General features: G+C 44.0%; 1 protein-coding gene across 1 annotated transcript in view; it reads right to left on the bottom strand.

Annotated features, from left to right (window-relative positions):
- Positions 1 to 20,009, bottom strand: part of TCTN2 (tectonic family member 2) — a 255,012-nt gene that overhangs the window by 54,407 nt on the left and 180,596 nt on the right. Inside the window, exons 13-14 of the mRNA XM_078667622.1 lie at positions 14,631 to 14,742; positions 3,707 to 3,810 (exon numbers count right to left, since the gene is read on the bottom strand). Of these exons, the coding sequence (XP_078523748.1) occupies positions 3,707 to 3,810; positions 14,631 to 14,742 (216 nt within the window). The remainder of the gene's footprint in view (positions 1 to 3,706; positions 3,811 to 14,630; positions 14,743 to 20,009) is intronic.

Below are 20,009 nucleotides of genomic sequence, written 5' to 3'. Positions count from 1 at the left end.
CAGGCCTTAGTTATGTCACGTTTAGACTATGGTAATGTCCTCTTTTTGGGAGTTACGAACAGTACACTGAACCAACTACAAGTTGTGCAGAATTCTGCAGCGAGAATGCTCCTCAATCTGCCAGGACGAACAAGGATGACAGAACATCTTAAAAACTTACACTGGCTGAGGGTGACCAGCAGAGTAAAGTTCAAAGCACTATGCTACATGTATAGAATTAACGCAGGAATAGCCCCAAAGTATTTATGTAAAATGGTTAAAAAATATCTGCCCACGCGGAATTTACGCTCAGCAAATCAAGCAAAATTTATCGTGCCCAGGGTAAGGAGAGCTCGATTAGGAGGGCGCTCTTTCTCCTGTATTGCGCCGACCTTGTGGAATTCACTCCCTCTCCAACTAAGAGTGGAACCTTGTTACCTACGTTTCCGCAAGGGAGTGAAAGCATGGTTGTTTGACCAATAACTATCTTCTGCATGCTTACAGTAATGCTGATTCAGGGCGCCGGGAAACCCTCAGGGTAGCTGTTGCGCCATACAAATGCAATAAATAAATAAATAAATAAATAAATCCCCCCTACTCTATGCATTGGTGGCGTAGCCATTGGCCTGTGCCTTACGTGAGTATCATGCGCACGAGGGAGTCAATTTCCCGACTTACAAGACTGTAGTTTCGACATATGCTGACGACACCCTACTGTATGTCCGTGACCCAGAGCACAACCTGTCCTCCATACTCAGGGAGGTGGTTCGCTTTGGAGCTCTGTCTGGTTTGAGAGTCAACTGGTCAAAGTCGGTCGCCTTCCCGCTCACTCCGGTAACGGGTCAATTTGACATGGAATTCCCACTGCAGTAGTCCAGTGACCCGGTCAGGTACCTAGGGATCAGGATCCATACAGATTCTGAGGTTCTATTCCAATTATGGGGTTGCCTACAGTAAACTGGAGGATGGCGTAGACGCTTGGTGCAGACTCCCGCTCTCCCTCATGGGGCGCATCGCCATCATGAAAATGGTAGTGCTGCCAAGACTCCTCTTCCTGTTCAGCGCCATACCGATAGTGCTGTCGAAAGCTTTTTTCCAAACTTTGACACAGCTTATGATTAAGCTTGCTTGGGCGGGCAAGCAGCCCAGAGAGCGGTGGACTCTTTTGACACTCCCATATGACATGGGCGGCCCCGGATCTTGAGCTGTACTACAGGGTGGCGCAGGCAGCGCACCTCCATACTTGGGTACATGGAGACGAAAACATTCCTCATGTGCGCATTGAACGGCTTTTTGCTGACCCGCTACCCCTGCCGGCCACGATATGCAGACCGATGGATCGCACGACTGGACTATTAGACTCTGTCACTGCCACGAATCACGCCTGGCACTCTCTCCTGCAGGTGCAAGGAGGAGTCCTCTTACTCGCCCCACATGCCAATAGAATGGGCTATTTGGCTTTTTCCGCTTACAGAGCGTGGCGTAGTACAAGCGCTGCACAGCCTGGCCATCTCCACGACGGGAGATTTATTCCTGGAAGGTACGGTTAAAAAGTGGGAACAGGTGGTGACGGGCACGGCCCATAGCTCTCTGTTATTAAACTTTCAGTACCACAGGATCCGCAGTGCTCTTCTGGAATTGTTGGGGCCTGATTTGGCGGAACCACCGGAGGTTCCAGAACTCACATATGTCATTAAGACAGAGTCGCCCCCAAAGCTCGTCACAGCCCTATATAAGACGGCAATGACACACAGGGAGCACCAGTACATGAAAGCCAGGTCGGCCTGGCAAAAAGACTTGCTGATCACCATAGACGATGACATGTGGAGATACTGCTGCACGAGCACAAAAAGTATATCGCTAAATGGTAGGCACAGACGGATACATTTTAAGTTCCTCCAGAGGGTTTATTACACCCCGGAGCGACTGCACAGATATGGCCTCCGACAATCGTCGGAATGCGAGCGTTGCCACGAGCAGGCTGCGGATTTTTTGCACCTGGCGTGGACTTGCCCTGGGATCTGTAAATTCTGGGAGGGCGTTCACACGGAATTGAAAGAGATTCTCGGTATTGACTTGAAGCCGGATCCGGCACTGGCGCTAATGGGATACTCCAGGCCTCTGCCGGTGGCCGTCCGGCGCCTCGTGGATATGGGAATGCTAATCGCCACACGCGTTCTGGCGTTATGCTGGATGAGAGGGCCGCTGCCCACGGTGAAACGATGGGCCCACGATATGCTGTATTGCTGCACACAATCAGAGCATTACAGTGAGCTGTTGCCACCTACCAGTCGCCCGAAGAATTTTTGGGGCCTTTACCAGGCGCGACTGCGGGCAGGAGAGTCGGACGTAGCGGAGGAGGAGGAGACTGTTGGGGAGCGAGCACAATTGGAGGAGGCACATTCCACTGAAGAGGAATAGTTCCAGACTTGACAGAGCTGACTTCGATGTTGACTAAGGGGGCGGAACGTTAGTTGGCATGAGGGCAGGGGTAGGGTCGCTATAGTTTTATGCTACTTAGTACACCACTCGGTTGCTAGGAGGCGAGGGATTGTGTCAGGAACACTCCATAGCACACGGCATAGGCGTAGGGAGCTGAGATTTGTTTATCTTGATTTCATAATCCAACAGGGTAGAATAGACTTAGACACAGGTAGTATTAGGCCGCTGGGGATAGTGCGGGATAGATGTGCATCGGGGGGGAAGATGGGGGGTGTTTCTTTTTAGTTTTCTGAGTTTTTGTTTAGACCTTATCAGGGACACAGATGGCAGTGGCTGCGGAACAGGGTAAGGGGGACGCGCACACAGGGCAGCATAGGGTTCCCCCAGGGATGCGTGTGGACGTTACCCTGCTGATGATACCCCATATGTTTATGTTTTGCACCCTTGAGTTACTTCAGCGCCGGGCCTCCGGGCTGCCGACTGAACAGCTGTGTTGTACCGGACATGATTTGTCATTTCTTCTTGACAACAAGAGCAGCCGGCCTCTGGGTTGTAGGCCATGAGCTGTGTATGACTTGTGAAATAACCAATAAAGGTCTTTAAATAAAAATTAAAAAAAAAACAAAAAAACAATTTGAGTCAAATACTATTATTGCATTTTGTGAATGATCAAATAAGCATACATCTATGCAAGTATGTCATAAAGCTACTGTTCACAGTTTTATACACTCATTATTCTTTAAATCTGGATTTCAACATTTCAATATTTTTGTGTCATCAATTTGCCCAATATTTATCAGATAACGTATGTAAGCCTATCTGCTCATCTTACTGTCGCCTCTGTAGCTTTACCTGCAAAGCATAACATAATTAAACACCCAGTGATAAGATGATTGAACTATTCACTTCACACTTTATCACTGCAGCCTCACTACCTGTTTTACAATAAAATAAATATATATTCAAATATTCTGACAGTTGACATTAACATTTCAATTTTGTATAGAACTTTACCATTTGCTTCCCCTTATATCTGACGTTTCAAACAATATTAAAAAATGAATCAGAGAACATGACTTGGAATATTAAATTTACAGGAGTACAACGACTAAAATCTAATTCTCAGGTATAAGCATGTAATTATTGGTCCGTTGGAGAAAGAATGTCTTTTTACAATTGTATGCTGTGGTGGTAATGAGAAAGCTGTGTCCTGACATTATAGTGATTGTGTAGGTCACTGCAAACGTCACACAACAATTTAAGAGTCTGTACATTACATACTCACATATGATTTCAACCCATTCTGTTAGATCAGTGGCTTTCGAGTTGCCTCTTATTGCGACGTATTTAACTTGTGTAAACGATTTTAAGTACCTTACTATTTCTTCACTGTAAAACATAAAAATAAACATACATGAATATTACAAATGATCTGAACGTATAAGGAGTCCCAAGTTGCCAGTTTAGCTTAGAGCACATGACCAGCCAGCAAACACTAGCAATTGAGAGAGAGTGTAGCATGACTGGGTATTTAATAAACATAAATTAAGTGATCTGAATGCATAAATGACATTCCAAAATGTTAAGTTCTATTTAGAGGATTACAAGAGAAGAGTAACCAATTTATTCCGTATTTAATTACATTTCCGCTGCCTCAGAGATCACTCATGAAATTTATTTAGAGGAAGCTTTATAAACTGAAGCAGCATCGGTCCACTTAAATGGTTAAAGTGAATATAATGAGAAGCACAAGAGCAAGAATTAAGCAACAGGAGAAAGAACCACAATTACAGTAGAAAAAAAAGTAACAAAGCATTCAGAGTTGAAGATATCTAAAGAGAAGGTACTGGTGTGAATAAGGAGGAGTAATAGGAATAAATTAACGGATAGTTGAGTGAAACAAAATAGAAAGAAAAGGGAGGAAACATGGAGATAATGGGGGCTCTCGGAAGGAGTGGAGAAACGATTAAAATGCCCTTGTAACAATACTCAATGCTTAGGAGTAGCCTCTGTAGGTCTAGAGTACAGGATCTATGCCAAATTTCCAGGTTTCCTCTGATTGTAAATGAATTTCATTTTATGTAAGTTTATCACCTATGCCTATTTGAAGAATCTTGAATGGATCCATTCTCCTGGATCTATGTCCGACACGTCTGTCTTAGTCCCCTCCATTCACAATGTCTGGAACCACTGCTAGGTGGTGGTACATATTAAAAACTGATCCAAACGCAAAGTGAATGAACCCAAAATGCTTAAGGGGCGCACCTTACCTCTCACCACTACCCATTCCTTATAAATCCCCTGTGTGCCTGTGAATAGCAAAGGCCTATAACTAAGATAGCACATTTGATCAACTTTGCATTACCATTACCACCTTCCCTTGATCTTCTGCTTTTTTGAAAAGATGATACATTAACTATGACATAAGGAGTAGGAGATGACATGATCTTCTGAGTACAACACTTCTAAAATGGCCTATCACTTACACACCGCAATGTGGTGGTTGGTTTCTGAGGTGCCTACATGAGTACTAGACTTTTTTGGAGATGTCTAAGTGGTTGCATACTTGAGCTATAGGAATAACACCTACATCCGTAGATATTGGGTACAGTAATGGCGAACCTCGCCACCCATCATAGAAGATCTTGTATTCCACTAAGAACAATGTACTCACATGTGCACAGTCACATCAGAATACGTATTACCATTTTCTAAGAGCTACCGTGCCCGAGCTAGCTTATTACTACAGGATTGTCTTAAACAGAGAATCGATGCATACAGGACCACACTGACCACTGTAAGAAGATGACAACCTCTCGGAATATATGGCTCTGGCTGATGCAGGATGCAAACCATAGGCCTTTGTGCTTGTGTTTGATCAGCAAGCAGAACACCTTGGGTTTCAATATTCACTCTTGCACTTGGGGACGGGTTTTGGTGGGGTGGTATAGGGGGTTTCGTGAAGGACATGTGCTAGCCAGCCTGTTTATTGCCTCGACTCTCACCTGATTGATAGTCACAGGGATATGCAATGGGGAAATTATCTACATTGGACTAGAGTTTTACTTTGCTTCCTTATGCAGATCAAGACTGGTGTTTTTAGTGTAAAACACAATCGTAATCTCCTGAAGGTGAGCCAAAAACTATTTCAGAGCAGGAAAGATTGCAATGTGCTGTAAGATGGTAGGTGGTCCTTAAGCTACAGTGCATCTGGAGCGATTTGGTGGTAATACACCACTCAAACAGAAAACTCATTGGTGAGGGAGACCGGGGGGCTTAAGGAACTGAGATCACCAAATTTCCCCAGTGCCCATGTAGAGTGGTCTGTGCTATTGGACGACTTCTTGCTACTGTTACCCAAAAAGAGCCCTATGGAAACGTAGTCCTTCATGTAAAAGAAATACGGCTAGCAGCTTTTACTGTTGACCTATTCAAAGACCGCTGCTGACATATACCTTGTTACATGATGTGTTAAAAACTGCTGACACAAAACCCAATACTACAGACACAAAACTGTTGGCATGATAGAGCCCTGGATGCAACCTTTTCTACGGAAAATGGTGTCCATGACTCTTTCTCATGCAAAGTCTAGTGATCTAATCATTCGGTGACCTTTTATTCAGAATCTGCACATAAAGTAGATGTTAGCCTTACTAAATGTTCTCCTGGTTTTCAAGTTAGAAACCAGTACTTGGCTCTTGTAAGCCTTCCTTCATAGTTTCAAATAATTGATTTGCAACACCAGTAATTAGGAAGTTAATCTTACAAGTCAAACCGGAATCGAGGGGGTTAGTAGCAGTACTCAGCAAAAGTCTGGGGCTGGCAAATACGCTTATGTAGCCTGTTAAATAAATACGCTCTCTCAGTCCAGAGATCACCAGATTTACCCAGTGATCACTAGTCCAGAACATTAATGCTACCGAACAATGGATATGACCATAGTCTAATCCCATATGGACAGCCAATTATTTTGAGCCTTGCTAGTGACAGTACCACAAGCCCATAATGCGTATCACTCTGAACATATCAAGCCTAAGTGGCTTGCTGACTGTGGAAGCAGCATATGGTGTAATACATGGTTCCACGTCACAGCTGCAGAAAGGCCAGCGATGATTGTTTAGAGGTCTAGTATGCTTCTAGCGTCCAGAAAGCTTAGGTGCTTAGTTTAAGATGAGAGAAAGACAGTCGTAGGTTCTGGACAAAGTCTGCAATCCACAGATCTTCCGTAGTTCCTAGAAAAAAAGCTCCGTTATGGATGCATTAAATTCTTGGCAAATGTTATACATCCTCCCCCCTATAATTCCAGGCACTAATGTAAATAAGCAGCTGACTAGACATCTGTAATAAAATCTGGGTATTGTTCATTCATATAAAGCCCAAGGCGGCAATAAGTGCAACCAGGAGGTTGGCATGCCAATGGAAAACAGGTTCAACAGACCACAGAGGGAAGTGAGTGAGATGGCTGGAAGTTCTTAGCTTTGCAAGAGGCCTGTGAGACTCCTGTGGATCCACAATAAAGCTACCTAGAGACTCATTTACCAAAGAGTTCAAACATTACTAGATCGTCAATGGTACCAAGTGCAGCCTTCAGGTCCGAAAACAAAGCTCTGACACTGCAGCTATCTGATGTCTGCCATAAACCCGCATCTAACTACTCATATTCAGTCTCTCCTACAATAATAAAAATTGACTGGAAAGGGTCGAAACAGGGGTTATACTCGACAACCGGCTGAGCTTGTGTGGCTGGAAACACTACATTTAATAAAAGCCTCTAGCTGCTGGAATCCAAGCGACTGAGAGAGTGCATTTTATTTTAACAGGCCACACAAATGTCCATTCCAGCTCCGGACTTTCTTCAGGCAAGTCCTGCTGCTAACCATCTTGATTTGGGTTTGAGTTTGAACACAGGATGACTTGTAAAATTAACTAATTACTGGCGTTACTAAACCAATTCATTGAAACTATGAAGGCTATGCTACAAGAGCCCTGTGCTGGTTTCTAGCTTGAAAACAATGAGAACATTTAGTAAATTAAAGGCCACATCTGTGCAGTTTCTGAATAAAAGGTCACAGAATAATCAGATCACTGGACTTTTCATGAGGCAGAGTCATGGACACTATTTTTCGTAGAAAGTATTACATCCAGGGCTCTATCATGCAAATGGTTTTGTGTCTGTAGTATTCGGTTTTGTTTCAGCAGTTTTTAGCACATCATGTAACACAAAAGATCAGTGGTCTTTGAATATGTTCACTGTAAAAGCTGCTAGCAGTATTTTATTTTACATGATGGACTATGTTTGCGTAACAATTATTTTGGGTAACAGTAGTAAGATGCCGTCCAATACCACAGACAACTAAGGATGGGCTACGGGCAACTGCTGTCCCTCATGGAACAAAATAAATGCCCTTCAAGCATATACAAAGTACATTCCAATGATCCCTAGCAGTATCCGAAATATCACATTCATCTGGATGACTGAATACAAGCCACAAAGAAAGATTGATGCTCACTGACTAAACACAATATCAGTCCACCATCACTCCAATCAACAACAAATTCCTCAACTTTGCTGAAGCGGCACCCAGACTTTGAAAGTGTCACATAACCAAAGTAATGGCAAAGGTGCCCTACTCTAATGCTGGTCCGACTGCACAACCTAATTATAGAGGTTCTCCAGAATCTAACCAACAACCAACGGAGAGCTTTAAGGTTGGCCCAAATGTGGATAGCGCATAGCGACCCAGAGGCATCCTAGCGCTGAGAGTGCACCACAAAATATTTCTAGGAAATTACAGAGATTCATTTTTGAAGCACCATGTTGTTAACGCTTTCCAGAAAGGAAATTCCTTTTCGAGAGATCGAAGAGGTTTAGGGAGGCTGTTCTACAATTTTGCTGCGTTATATATGAACGAACGCCCTCCATATTTAGCCCTCTTGATGACCGGGATCTTTGCCACAAAGGCATTAGAGCGATCTTCCAGGTATGTAGAATGATAGCAAAGAGCGGGAGATCGCAGGCCCTTTATCAAGCAGTTCCCTGTAGACATTACAAAGTGATTTGAATTTAGTCCTCTTAGCCACAAGGAGCTAGTGAAGGAGGCAGAAGGCTTGACAGGCGGATTGATGACACAGTATATTGTACAATAACCGAGCGGTAGAATTTTGGACTACCTACGCATCTTGGCCAGCTTAGATTTAAAGATGGATTGGGATTGTTGCCCAGGATCATAAGCTCGATTTTGTTTCCATTTAGTTTGAGACAGGAGCTTTCCATACACTTGGCAGCTATCTCTAAACAGGGACCTAGTGCAGAGGGTCAGGACCATGACTCTGAGTAAGTGCAAAGACCAGTTGCATATCGTCCGTCTACTACAATTTATGAGAACCCCCAAAAAAAGATTGCGATCGAAGCAAGACGCAGATTTGCTTGAAGTAGTAGAGATTAAAACATTACTGGGGGTATCCCTATCACCCTGAAAAACTCGGTTCATGAACATATAACAAAACAATGGTTCCTTTCAGAGGAAGTCCAAAGCCTAGAATCCCTAGGCTGAAAAATTCAAGGTCAAATCATTTGAATTTTGACAGTAATTTGAGTCTAGCAAGTGCTCCAGAATCGATGTACAGCACGTGCAAGGTGACATCAGTTAAGTAAGTGTGCATAAGTGCTGTACAGAAAGAATACATAATACTATTGATATGTACATTAGCAGCTAGAGACTGAAACACTTAATAAACATAAGACTCCAACTAGCAGTATATAGTGATTAATACAATCAATGGATATAGTCCACTAGCAAAATTGTCAATGTTTCAACTCTGTGATCAACAATTGGTCAGGGTCATCATCAGGACAAACAAGATAATGATAGCAGCCTGCAAGAATAGTAGTAGAGTAGTAGAGAAGCAGAATATAATTGATGAAAATCGGAGACTATTAAAAGTCAAAAACATTTGCAGTTGAAAAAGTTACTTGAGGTAACTGTCTTTCTGGTGGATAACCTGCAGAATCCTCACCTGTAGAATAAACCCTGGTTCAGACTGGATCAAGAAACTTCAAGGGACATCCCTGGTACGGGACGCTGGCTTCGTATCACTGCCAGAAGTGGTGTCAGATGACTTCACCAAAGCCATATAGTGCCCACCCTAGACCAACGACGTCCGTTTCCGTCCATTTTTTCCCAGCTTTCCATACAACGGATGACTAAAATCAATATAGTGCAGTGCCAAAACAGATTGAGTATCTTATTAATTTTCCCTATAACACATCCATCAAAGGGGGAGGTGGGCAGGTTGGTGATGTATCTGCAGATAGACAGAATATCCACAAGAATGATTGTTACTGCACACAAGTACTTTTTTCTTCTGCCGGATACTTTTACCTGCAGGTTCCTCACCTGTATAATAGATACTGGAGTAATACCCTGTTCCTGAGGAGTGTTGATGGATGGTTAGTTGAGAAAATCCAGCAAAGCTGGTCTAGCAAAGTGGAAGTACTTGCGCACTTCGGAATCCAGGAAGTAATTCTTGGTGAAGTTGTGTAGAGTCACCTACGTTACTATCTTGCAGATCTCTGCTATGGGAACACCTCTGGCAATAGCAGAAGTGGTGGATTTTTCTCTGGTGGAATGGAATCCAATCCCTTCCGGAGGTTCCTTCCTGGTCAGAGCATACAAGGTTTTTATGCAGAGGATGATTCATCTTGAAAGGGGTCTTTTTTTTGCACTGCTTTGCTTTTCTTGGCACCACAGTACTCCATGAAGAGCTTGTCATCCAGTTGTTTGGCCTTGATGGAGTGCAGGTACTAGTTAACTGCCCCCCTAGGATCCAGCCTATGCAACCACTCCTCCTTAGTGCATTGGGGCAGAAGGTAAAAAGCTGGAAGGGTGCTGGACTGACTCAGATGGAAAGGGTTCACCACTTTTGGCAGGAAAGCCACCCTGGTTCGCAACACCAATTTGTCAGAGTAAAACGAGGTAAACATTGGATGGGGGCTAAGAGCTTGCATTTCGCTCAACCATCTGGCTGAAATTCTTGTCACAAAAAACAGCGTCTTTAAGTTCAAAATCCCTGAGGGACAACCATGTAGGGCCTCATACAATGTCCCCATTAGAAAAGTAAAAACTACATTAAGGTCCCACTTGGGCTCAACAAGGGGGTTTGAAGTATACATATTCAACAACCCCTTCGGAAACCGGATTACAGTGAGGAATTTGAAAAGAGAGCTGGTCTAGCAGACAGTGAAACGCAGACCATGCAACCCAAATACCGCTTGACAGTCGTACAACTCCTCTGTGCAAGGGAAAGAGTGATTTGCAAGGCCTGGGACAACTTAGCCTGCAACGGCCCATGTTCTTGTATGCTCACTATGTAACAAAGTTGCTCCATCTGCCAAAATAAGCTGATTTGGTGGAGGGATGATGCGTTGAAAGAATAACATTAACCACCTCTGGTGGCAGCTGGAAGGAACTCCGATGTCCAGGCATGCAGGTGGAGGCCTCGGACATTGGGGTGCAGCACCACCCCCTCCAATCGGGAGAGGAAAGCCAGTTTGAATGACAGCTTCAGCAGGGGACAAGTGGAGAAGAGTAGAAGCTAAGGTCTGCATACCACACCTTCCTTGGCCAAACTGGGGCAATGGGAATAACTTGGGCTCGGTCTTGGTGCATCTACTTTAGAACCAGAGGAATCCAGAGTATGGGCAAGGGCAATCTCATAGTGCAGCTAAAAGTTCTATTTCAACTGAAACCGGTTCCTCAATGCTCCCCTCAAATGATACTGGATGGCACAGAACTGCTGGAATTGAGCATTACCTGGTGAGGCAAACAAGTCCACCTGAGGTGTGCCCCACTGAAGATGTTCTGGACTACCTCTGGCAGAATTGCCACTTTTGATTGGCAAGATAATGCTGGTTCAGACTGCTGGCACGGACATTCAGAGACCCCCACTAGGCAATTGCCAGTTAACCAGACTCTTTGGCAGTGTGCCCGAGACCACAGTATCAATGTCTCCAGACAAAGGAAGCAAGACCTTACTCCCCCTTGCTTGATTACATACCACATTTCTGTTGTGTTGTCCATCGAGATCTGTATGAACCGACCTTGGATGGAGGGGATGAAGGCCATGAGTGCCAGCCAAATCAGCTGCAGTTCTAACAGATTGATGTGAAGAATCTGTTCTTCCAGAGGCTTCGGATCTCCAGATCCTTCAAGTGAGCTCCCCATCCTCAGGTGGAGGCATTCATCACTACTGTAGCCACGGTTGGAGGGGGAGTGAAGGTCATCCAGCAGCTGAAGTTCGCTTCATTCCCCCACCAAGCCACTACCGCTGCAGTGCTGGGGGAGATCACAATGTAGTCCGAAGGGGCTCCTCTGTACTGTAGCCATTTCCCCTGGAGGCACAACGGCAGGACCCTCATGTTCCGATGGTCGGATGCGACTAGGAAAATGCAGGAAGCAAGCAGACCTAGAATACTCAGGAGTGGAACATGCAAGCCTTGTTCAAAGGGTAGGGCCATTTCTTGTCAGCAATCCTCTGAGGTGGAGGAAACACAAGGAAATGGGTGGTGTCCTATGAACTGGACTCTTTGGGAGGGCTTTGGGTGGGATTTGGGCTTGTGGATCGAAAAAGCGAGGTCGAACAGAAGGTATACTGTATACTGCAGATGGCGAGACACTATCTCTGGTGATCCGGCTTTGATGAGCTAGTCTTCCTGGTAGGGGGTAATTGGGAAGCCGACCATCTGAAATGGTTCAACCACTGCCATCACCTTCATGAAAACTCAAGGAATCAATGTCAAATCAAATGGGAGCAATGCAGATTGGTAGCACATAGAACCCACTACAAAACACAAATACTTTCGATGCAACTTTAGAATAGGATGTGGAAGTACGCATCCTGCAAGTAGAGTGACACCATCCAGTCTCTAGCTCCCAACACCAGTAAAATGGGAGATAGGGTCAGCATCCTGTATTTTTCCTTTTTGAGGAAGAAATTAAACTCTCTGAGATCCAGGACTGGAAGGAAACCACTGTGCTGACCAGGAAGTAGCAGAAATAACATCCCTGACCCTTTTGCAAATCTGGTACTATCTCCACAGCTCCTTTATGTATGAGTAATGCCACGTCTTGTTTCAGGATAAAAAGGTGGTCAGGAGACTGGGAGAAGTGGGGACTGGAGCCTGTAGAAGGGGAAGAGTCTAGCTCCTTTCTACAATTTGAAGGACCCATTAGTCTGATGTAATGGCCTTCCAGGCCAGAAGAAAGAAAGACACCCGCCCTCCCAAAGGCTCTGATTGGGCTACGATAAGTAAAGGTCAGCTTGACTGCTGGTGCAGGGGAGGAAGACGAGGAGGCTTGCTAGCCGGATCTGCGACCCTATCCCCCAACGCTGTACCTGTGTTGTCTTACCAATGTATTTTTTTGCGGATGCTAGGTGTGGGGTTGGTAGGCCTGAGGTTGGCGAGAAGAAAAGCCTCAAGAGAAGCCACGTAAATACTTGAACTAGCGGTAATCCTTTGTAGGAGGTGGTAGTAGGCCCAAGGATTGTTGTCTTGAACTATTCAAGCACCGCATCAGCCTCATCACTAAACGGGCATGAACCATCAAACTGAAGGTCCATGAGGTTGGCCTGAATATCAATGGAAGTGCGAACCCAGGCAAGTCATCGAATGGAGACTGCAGTCACAGAGTATGCAGTGTCAAGCCCATACTTTATTATATGCCAGGAGACATTCTGACATCCTGGATTACTTCCGGGAATTGTGCCCTCATGTCCTCGGGCCCGTGAAACACCATCATCTGAGCCATGTCTCTCAGAGCATGGTTGTAGGATGCAAGTAGGCAATAGGCATTCGAGGACTTTAGCGCCATACTCTCCATTGAGAAGGTATTTTTCTTCCATTCTATTTCAGGGATGGGCAACGTGTCCGGCACAAGAGTGTGAAGTGGGCCATCATTGTAGAGATGGTTGTGGCGTGGTTTATCTCAAAGTCAGGTCAAAGTTCGGAGGGGCCAGTGTTGGTCCAGGTTGGATGCAGCAGACCGGCGTTGGAGCTAGAGAGTGTCTGAAGGTCTGCGAGATGGCACCAATGTTCCTGCGCAAATAGAGTACATGGCATTGAAGAAAGCTGCCCGGTCTGAGTATGGAGCTGGGAATTCAAAGAAAGTGTGGGCCGGCGTTGGATTTTTTGGTATAGCTGTCAAATTGTACAAGAAGAACAGTGGTGGAGCTGGTGAAGATCGAAGACGCTCCAGGGCCAGATCCAGTGGAGTCACTGGTATAGAGCCACTAGGTGTAGGATGAACAGGTGTCACAACGACGAACTCAGATTCAGAGGATGAATATCCTGTAGGAGACGGAGAGCACCTGGGAACTTACTCTCCCCATGCTTCTTGTGCATTGTGTTTCCTGCATTTAGCCCCGACTAGTAGGAAGGAGACCTTGAGCGTGGCCTGGAGTGTGGACAAGTATGTCTTTCATCCCTGATGCAGATCATGCAGAGCTTTACCTCATGCTCTGCTTGCCTTCAGGTGCATACTTTGATAGGATTCACAAGAGTGCGAGTCGTGGCTCAAGCACAGGTACAAGAGACAAATAGAGTGAGGGTCTGCAATCATCATCTATCCCTCACAGTCCTACAGGGAATAAACCCTGAATGTTAGGATGGAGACATCATACTGTAGTAGTAAAATCTTTGGAGTAAAACTCACAACTCTGAAAAGCGAGTTCCAGATGCATGTCGAATACATTTAAAAAGGGGAATTGATGTTGTTGAGCATGCAGTATATGGCTTCGGTAACTGTAGAGTGATGCCTGGGCTTATTCTACAGATCAAGAATCTACAGGTAGAAATATCCATTAAAAAAAAACGGACTATATCTTACACGACAATATACTGCATACGATTTGGAACGCCTGGAACGTGCTGTATGACCATAAATACACTTTATGTATTACGTTCACTTTGTTAAAAAATTCATACAATTTGTTTATAAAAAATAAACAACAAAATCTTACACAACAAACCATGCTTAGATAGGAAGCGTTTTAACAGCAACAAACAGCAGTACACCATACCCTGGAGGCAAAAATCGGACAGAATGCTTCTAATTGTTGTTTTAGCAACTGAATTTCGGAAATCTGCTACATATACAAAGCATATACATCACAAATGGGAACTGAACACCCACAAGCCAAGTTTACCATACCCTAACTGGGAGCAGTTTCCACTAAAATTAATGTTGAATAGGCATCCACGAGTTGAGTCTTCACCAAACAAAATAGGCGTGGGAGCAGCAGAGGAGCAGAGTCCTTGGCCAGCTGAAGAGAAGAAAAGACTCTTAAATCTTTAAAAAGTTTTTATGCTGAAATAAAACCAATAATATTGTGAAAAAATAAAATAGCATCATACCAATAGGTAGGCAGCCAATACGTTAAAAAATTAACACCATCCACTTCTAAACCATTAAGCAACAGTCTTAATGTTTTTCATGTGACCCATGCAATTTCTGGAGGCCAATATCTTTCTGATGAGGTACACTATTTTACACTGTACAGTAAAACTATTCCCACATTTCATCGAACACTCTATATCATAAGAATCCTGGAAGGTGACACTCAGTCTACCTAGTATTCAGAACATGCCAGAGCTCCTTCCTTTATTTTGCATAATTTATGAATATCCTGTGCTGGTAGACTGGCTTAAAGTTTGTTAAAGCTAAAATACGAAACATGTGCCAGAAATTACTACTCCCCTAGTAAGCAAGATATTTTACCAGCCCAAAAGCTGTCTGTAAATTCAGTTCTGGCTTGGTGTGGACTGTACTTTATTAATCAGAATATATCAAATTAAGGCCAAGATAAAAAGATATTTGGACTGGGAATTTAGAGTGTCACTGGTGGATAATTGACATTTTATTCTAGCACCCAAAAAGACAATATCTCAGAGTTCTCTCTTTCCTTTTGTACTTTTCATACCACAATAATAAATTTAAAGAGGCACAGGTAAATCCCATCCAACAATCTAGTTTTCTTCAATCAATTACCCCCAAAAATGGTCCACTACTTCTTTCAGCTCTGCACAGGCACTAACGCTCGTATCATGCCTATTATCCCTAAGTGTAATAATCACTGCCCTGCTTCCTCTGACCGATCACCATATTGGCCCTATTTTGTCCCCATACATACCATAACTCCAACCAGTCTGCCAGGAACCTTAGTGTGCTTTTCAACTCAAATGTGTGTTTGGAGTCATTCATCCGGTACAATAAATAGGAAGAGGTCAAACATGATCCACAGCAGCCCGATACCAAGTACTCTCAATCAGAAAGATCGGTCCACACCTTCCATTCTAAACATCCAATTCTATGATAAGCTCATTGGCACTCAGTGCTTGTATTTGTGGCAAAAGTGTCTTACTTAGTATTCCACTACCTTCTACATTTCAAGGTTGTCAACTTCTCTAAAATAACCCTCTTTAACCTCCAAAGATAGACTCCCACGTCTTCCTATTGATAAGATGTGTGGCTGTCAGCTTAGAACAGAATCCTACACAAATGTGTAATCTTGGTCTATAAAGCAATCTAATGCTCCCTCCCTGTCCTAGCTCTCAAAAATCTATCTCAAGTTTTCCCAAGACACTGGTTCCTCAAACCACACATATCCTTCAGCATTGGCTCATGTGAAAATTCTGTTATTAATTTGTATTTATTTATGAAAGACTAGTTTCTACCATAAATGCAGTACACAGTAACAAGGTGGTACATTAGATTACTGACTGCAAAACGGTTAAAGAGATGGCGAAGGTGATACGTTTAGAATCAAACAATATGTTAACAGTAAATTACGGACACTGCATATTTTTACATTACGAATATTTACAGTTGAAGACAAAGGGAGGTACAATAATTTGCCCATTCACACATTACTTACTGTTGGTCAGGTCTCTGAAGTTAGATATGTGACGACACCTGCTCCAACATTTCAGAATCTGTCTCAGTCACCAACTATACTCCTTACAATGAATTCCAAATGTAATCACTGGGTTTGTAACTCCATTCCATGTACCATCACGCTTGGAGATAAAACATTTATGTGCGAAATGCTCTTGTTTGACACAAACAAAATATATTGTCTAATAAAATTGAATTCCCAGTTGTGTCACATCACCAGCTAAAGTTTCCTCAAACAAAGCAAACTTGATATCTTGTGACCTGGACAGCTCCTCCTTTCTAACTTTTAGAATTCCTCTGCTGCGCAATTACATTTTCTTGAAAGATTTTCATTATTTTCAAGTTTGTCAATGAGGTGCTTTTGAGAGTTATGAAGCTGAATTTTTGCCCACATCTCTGAATGTTCTAGGCCGCCTAGCCTGTTTGCTTCTCCCATAATATTAATGCCTACTACTGATTTGAACAAGTTTGTTTTCAGAATATATTTTTTATATTTTCCAGAATCTGGGAAGTCATATTGTTGATTAACCAACAATGCTTCTAATTAGACTACGACTTTGAACGGGTAGTGAAGGGCTAAAGATTTGAGAGCTTCACTGGATTGTTACTATGTTCTTAAAATGTGACCGTATTTATGGATGAACGCTGCTATACATACGGTAACAAGCAAATGGAAGGAAGCAGTACCGCCATCATAACAGCAGTGGTGGAATGTCTTTATGCCATCGACTTGAGTACCAACTCAGCCTTCAAATACACCTGACCCCACCGTAAACTCGTTCTCAATAAATCAGCTCAAAGAAGATGGTTCCAGTAGGTGCCTCACTGGAAGAGGAAGAAGACTTCGCGCCTCCATAAAAATTATGTGTTGCTATGATGTACATACATTTCACTTGTGAATGACTGTATGTCCATATGCCTTGTGATCTACCTGCGCACTCAGACTCACAACTAATGATACTAAGGCTCTGCTTAAAAAGAGTGATCAGCCCACTTTCTATCCTTCTGAACTGTATTTCCTATGAGATTGTATAACCAAAGAAGTAGTTGTCTACCCGTCTTTTTTGCCCCCACACCTCTTCCTAGAAAGTATATCTTTGTAACTCTGCGCATGACTTCACGATTTAGGGGATTAACTAATCTACAGCACTTTTTTACAGATCAATATAGTTGATTCTACTCATTGTTGATGTAATACAATACTGATGTGGCTAGTCGAAATATAAAAGAATAAAAATCTTTGAATTAAAAAGATCGGTATAAAATATGACTATATTTATGGCTGAACATGAAGGTTTCTATTATCTGTGAATACACATGACCGAGAGCCACTTCTATAAATAATGAAATAAGCTATTATTATAAAATGGGTACTATTAACAACTTTTAAGTATAGTGCTTTGAAACAGCAGAAGGGTGGCTTAAAGAGCGAAAGAGGGAGTATTAAGATTATAGTGGGAAGAATAGCCTGGCATTTTGTAATACTGTAAAAAATGCAGAAGCAAAATCCCAAAATACATTGATTTCTCTTTGGCTCATGTGCAAGGCAACTGGGAAGCCAAAACAAGAGAAGTTGTTTAACATTTCCATGGCGGACTGGACGGCATACGTTTCCATGCTATACATTGACCAATCTTCGGTCCAGGAGGCTTTTCAGCCATTCTGGGTATGTTCAGCTTAGTAGGGGGTCCTTAGTTTCAAATTTCAGATGAAATTTTCTTCCTGCAAGCATCTTCATGGTAGCAATCAACAAATGGACTACCAATTTGACTCGCCTGTTCAACAACTACTTACATAATGCTAAGGTGCCAGAGAGTTGGCGTGGTTCCTGTTCCAATACACAAGAAGGGAGCATGGGATAAGCTGGGAAACTTCAGACTCATCGCTCTTCTGGATGTAGAGGGGAAATGTTATGCGAAAATCGCCCACAAGGAGCTGGAGGCCTGGACACAACTTTACAAAATAACTCCCGCAACACAGACCGGATTCAAAAGGGGCAGGACACGGAGATTTATCTACTATGTATGTTGATACTAATCAATAAGGTAACAAAAAGAGGGGCTGGCAGCTTTACAGTGCTTTTATCGATTGTGCTACGGGTTTTGACTAAGAAGATAGAAACTTGTTGTGGGCCAAATTGGATGCATGGGGCATATCGCCTCGTTTACTGGATGCAACTAGAAGCCTTAACACTAACACATGGGCCAAGGTACGAATGTCCAGCAAATGGGCCTTCTCAGATAAGCTCTAAATCATCCAGGGCCTTAAGCAAGGATTCATTTTGATTAAATACTCTTCAACTTCTATCTTGTGGACCTGAATGTCCACCATGGTAAATTGTTTCCCTCCGAAATTACAAGGGACGAAGGTGCATATGCTACAATATGCAGATGATCCAATACTTCTGGGCCAGACTGCAATTGGTCTTCAAAGATCCCCAACATCTCTGGAAGAATATTGCAAGATTGTTAGACCTGTCTGCCCTTTGGGTAGTCCCTCCTAACTATTTATTTATTTTGTCCCCTTTTTGCCCCTCATAACCTTTTAATCTTTTTGTGTCCACTGGATTTTTTTTTACGGTGTTGTCCTAGGGGTTAGGTGCTCTTTGCCCTCATGGTCCTTTTTCTTGAGGCCTAGGTGTCTTTCCTGACTAAAAACTAGAAGGTACCTAAAATGGTGGCTATTAACTGCCATCCTCTGAGGAAGTCCCATAGGATAATATAGAGACCTTCCAGAAACTTCTGGACCCTACTGGACCCTGAGTGGTCAGTCTATAAAAGGACAGGGGCAAGATAGCCATTTTGTGTAGTCCAGAGAGCTTGAGGAGTGAGGCAGTGGTGAGGGGAGGTGGACGCGCAAGAAGTACTTAGTTTATCAGAGAGATAGACAACCTCTTCGTGAGGACGTTTCCCCCCTAGCCCTTGACCGAGCCCTTTTGTTGGATTTCGACATCTGAGGAAGTTGGCTACGAAACTACAGCTGGCTCCTCTTGAGACCCTCTTGCCCCTGCTTTCCCAGATCCTGGCCGCTGACTGGGGCAATCCCCACTAGTCCGCCTTACCGGTGTAACAGAGGAGAAGGCAGGAATAAATTGAAGTGTCTTGTGCCGCCCGAAGAGTCTCTGAAGAGGAGGCGGGTGTCTGCGGAGTTGGTGTAGGGCAGGGCGCATGTGCGAGGGAAGTGCGACCGACTGTGGCGAGGAGCAAGGAAGCGCTGATCTTTGCGCAGGCCCAGAAGTGCGGCCGGTTGTGGTAAAAAGTGAGGAAGCGCTGATCTTCGCGCAGGCCCAGAAGCGGTGAGCGATCGACGGAGCAGGAAGAGAGGCGGTGCTTTGCCGAGACACTGCTCTCCCGCGCCTGTGTAGTGGCGCGATCGTCGAGGGAGCTGCGGAGACCGCGCGAGTAACTGAATTACCGGCAGCCCCAGACCGGCCTCCCCTCGGTGCCGGCTTTGAGAACTCTTGTCCTGGTTTCCGTGGGAGGAGCCGCCGGGAGAGGAGAGCTGGTTGACTGGTCCCGTACATTACTCAATTGGCCCCAAGTAAGGTGGAGAAAAGGGGGGTTGTTGTGTGACTGAGAGATCAGCTGCGTGACCAGTAGGGAGCGCTTTCACGCCCCTAATTCCGGGGGTAACTGT

Source organism: Lissotriton helveticus, chromosome 11, assembly GCF_964261635.1.
Source record: "Lissotriton helveticus chromosome 11, aLisHel1.1, whole genome shotgun sequence".
In the NCBI taxonomy this organism is placed as follows: domain Eukaryota; kingdom Metazoa; phylum Chordata; class Amphibia; order Caudata; family Salamandridae; genus Lissotriton; species Lissotriton helveticus.
This window is presented reverse-complemented; position numbering and strand designations above follow the sequence as displayed.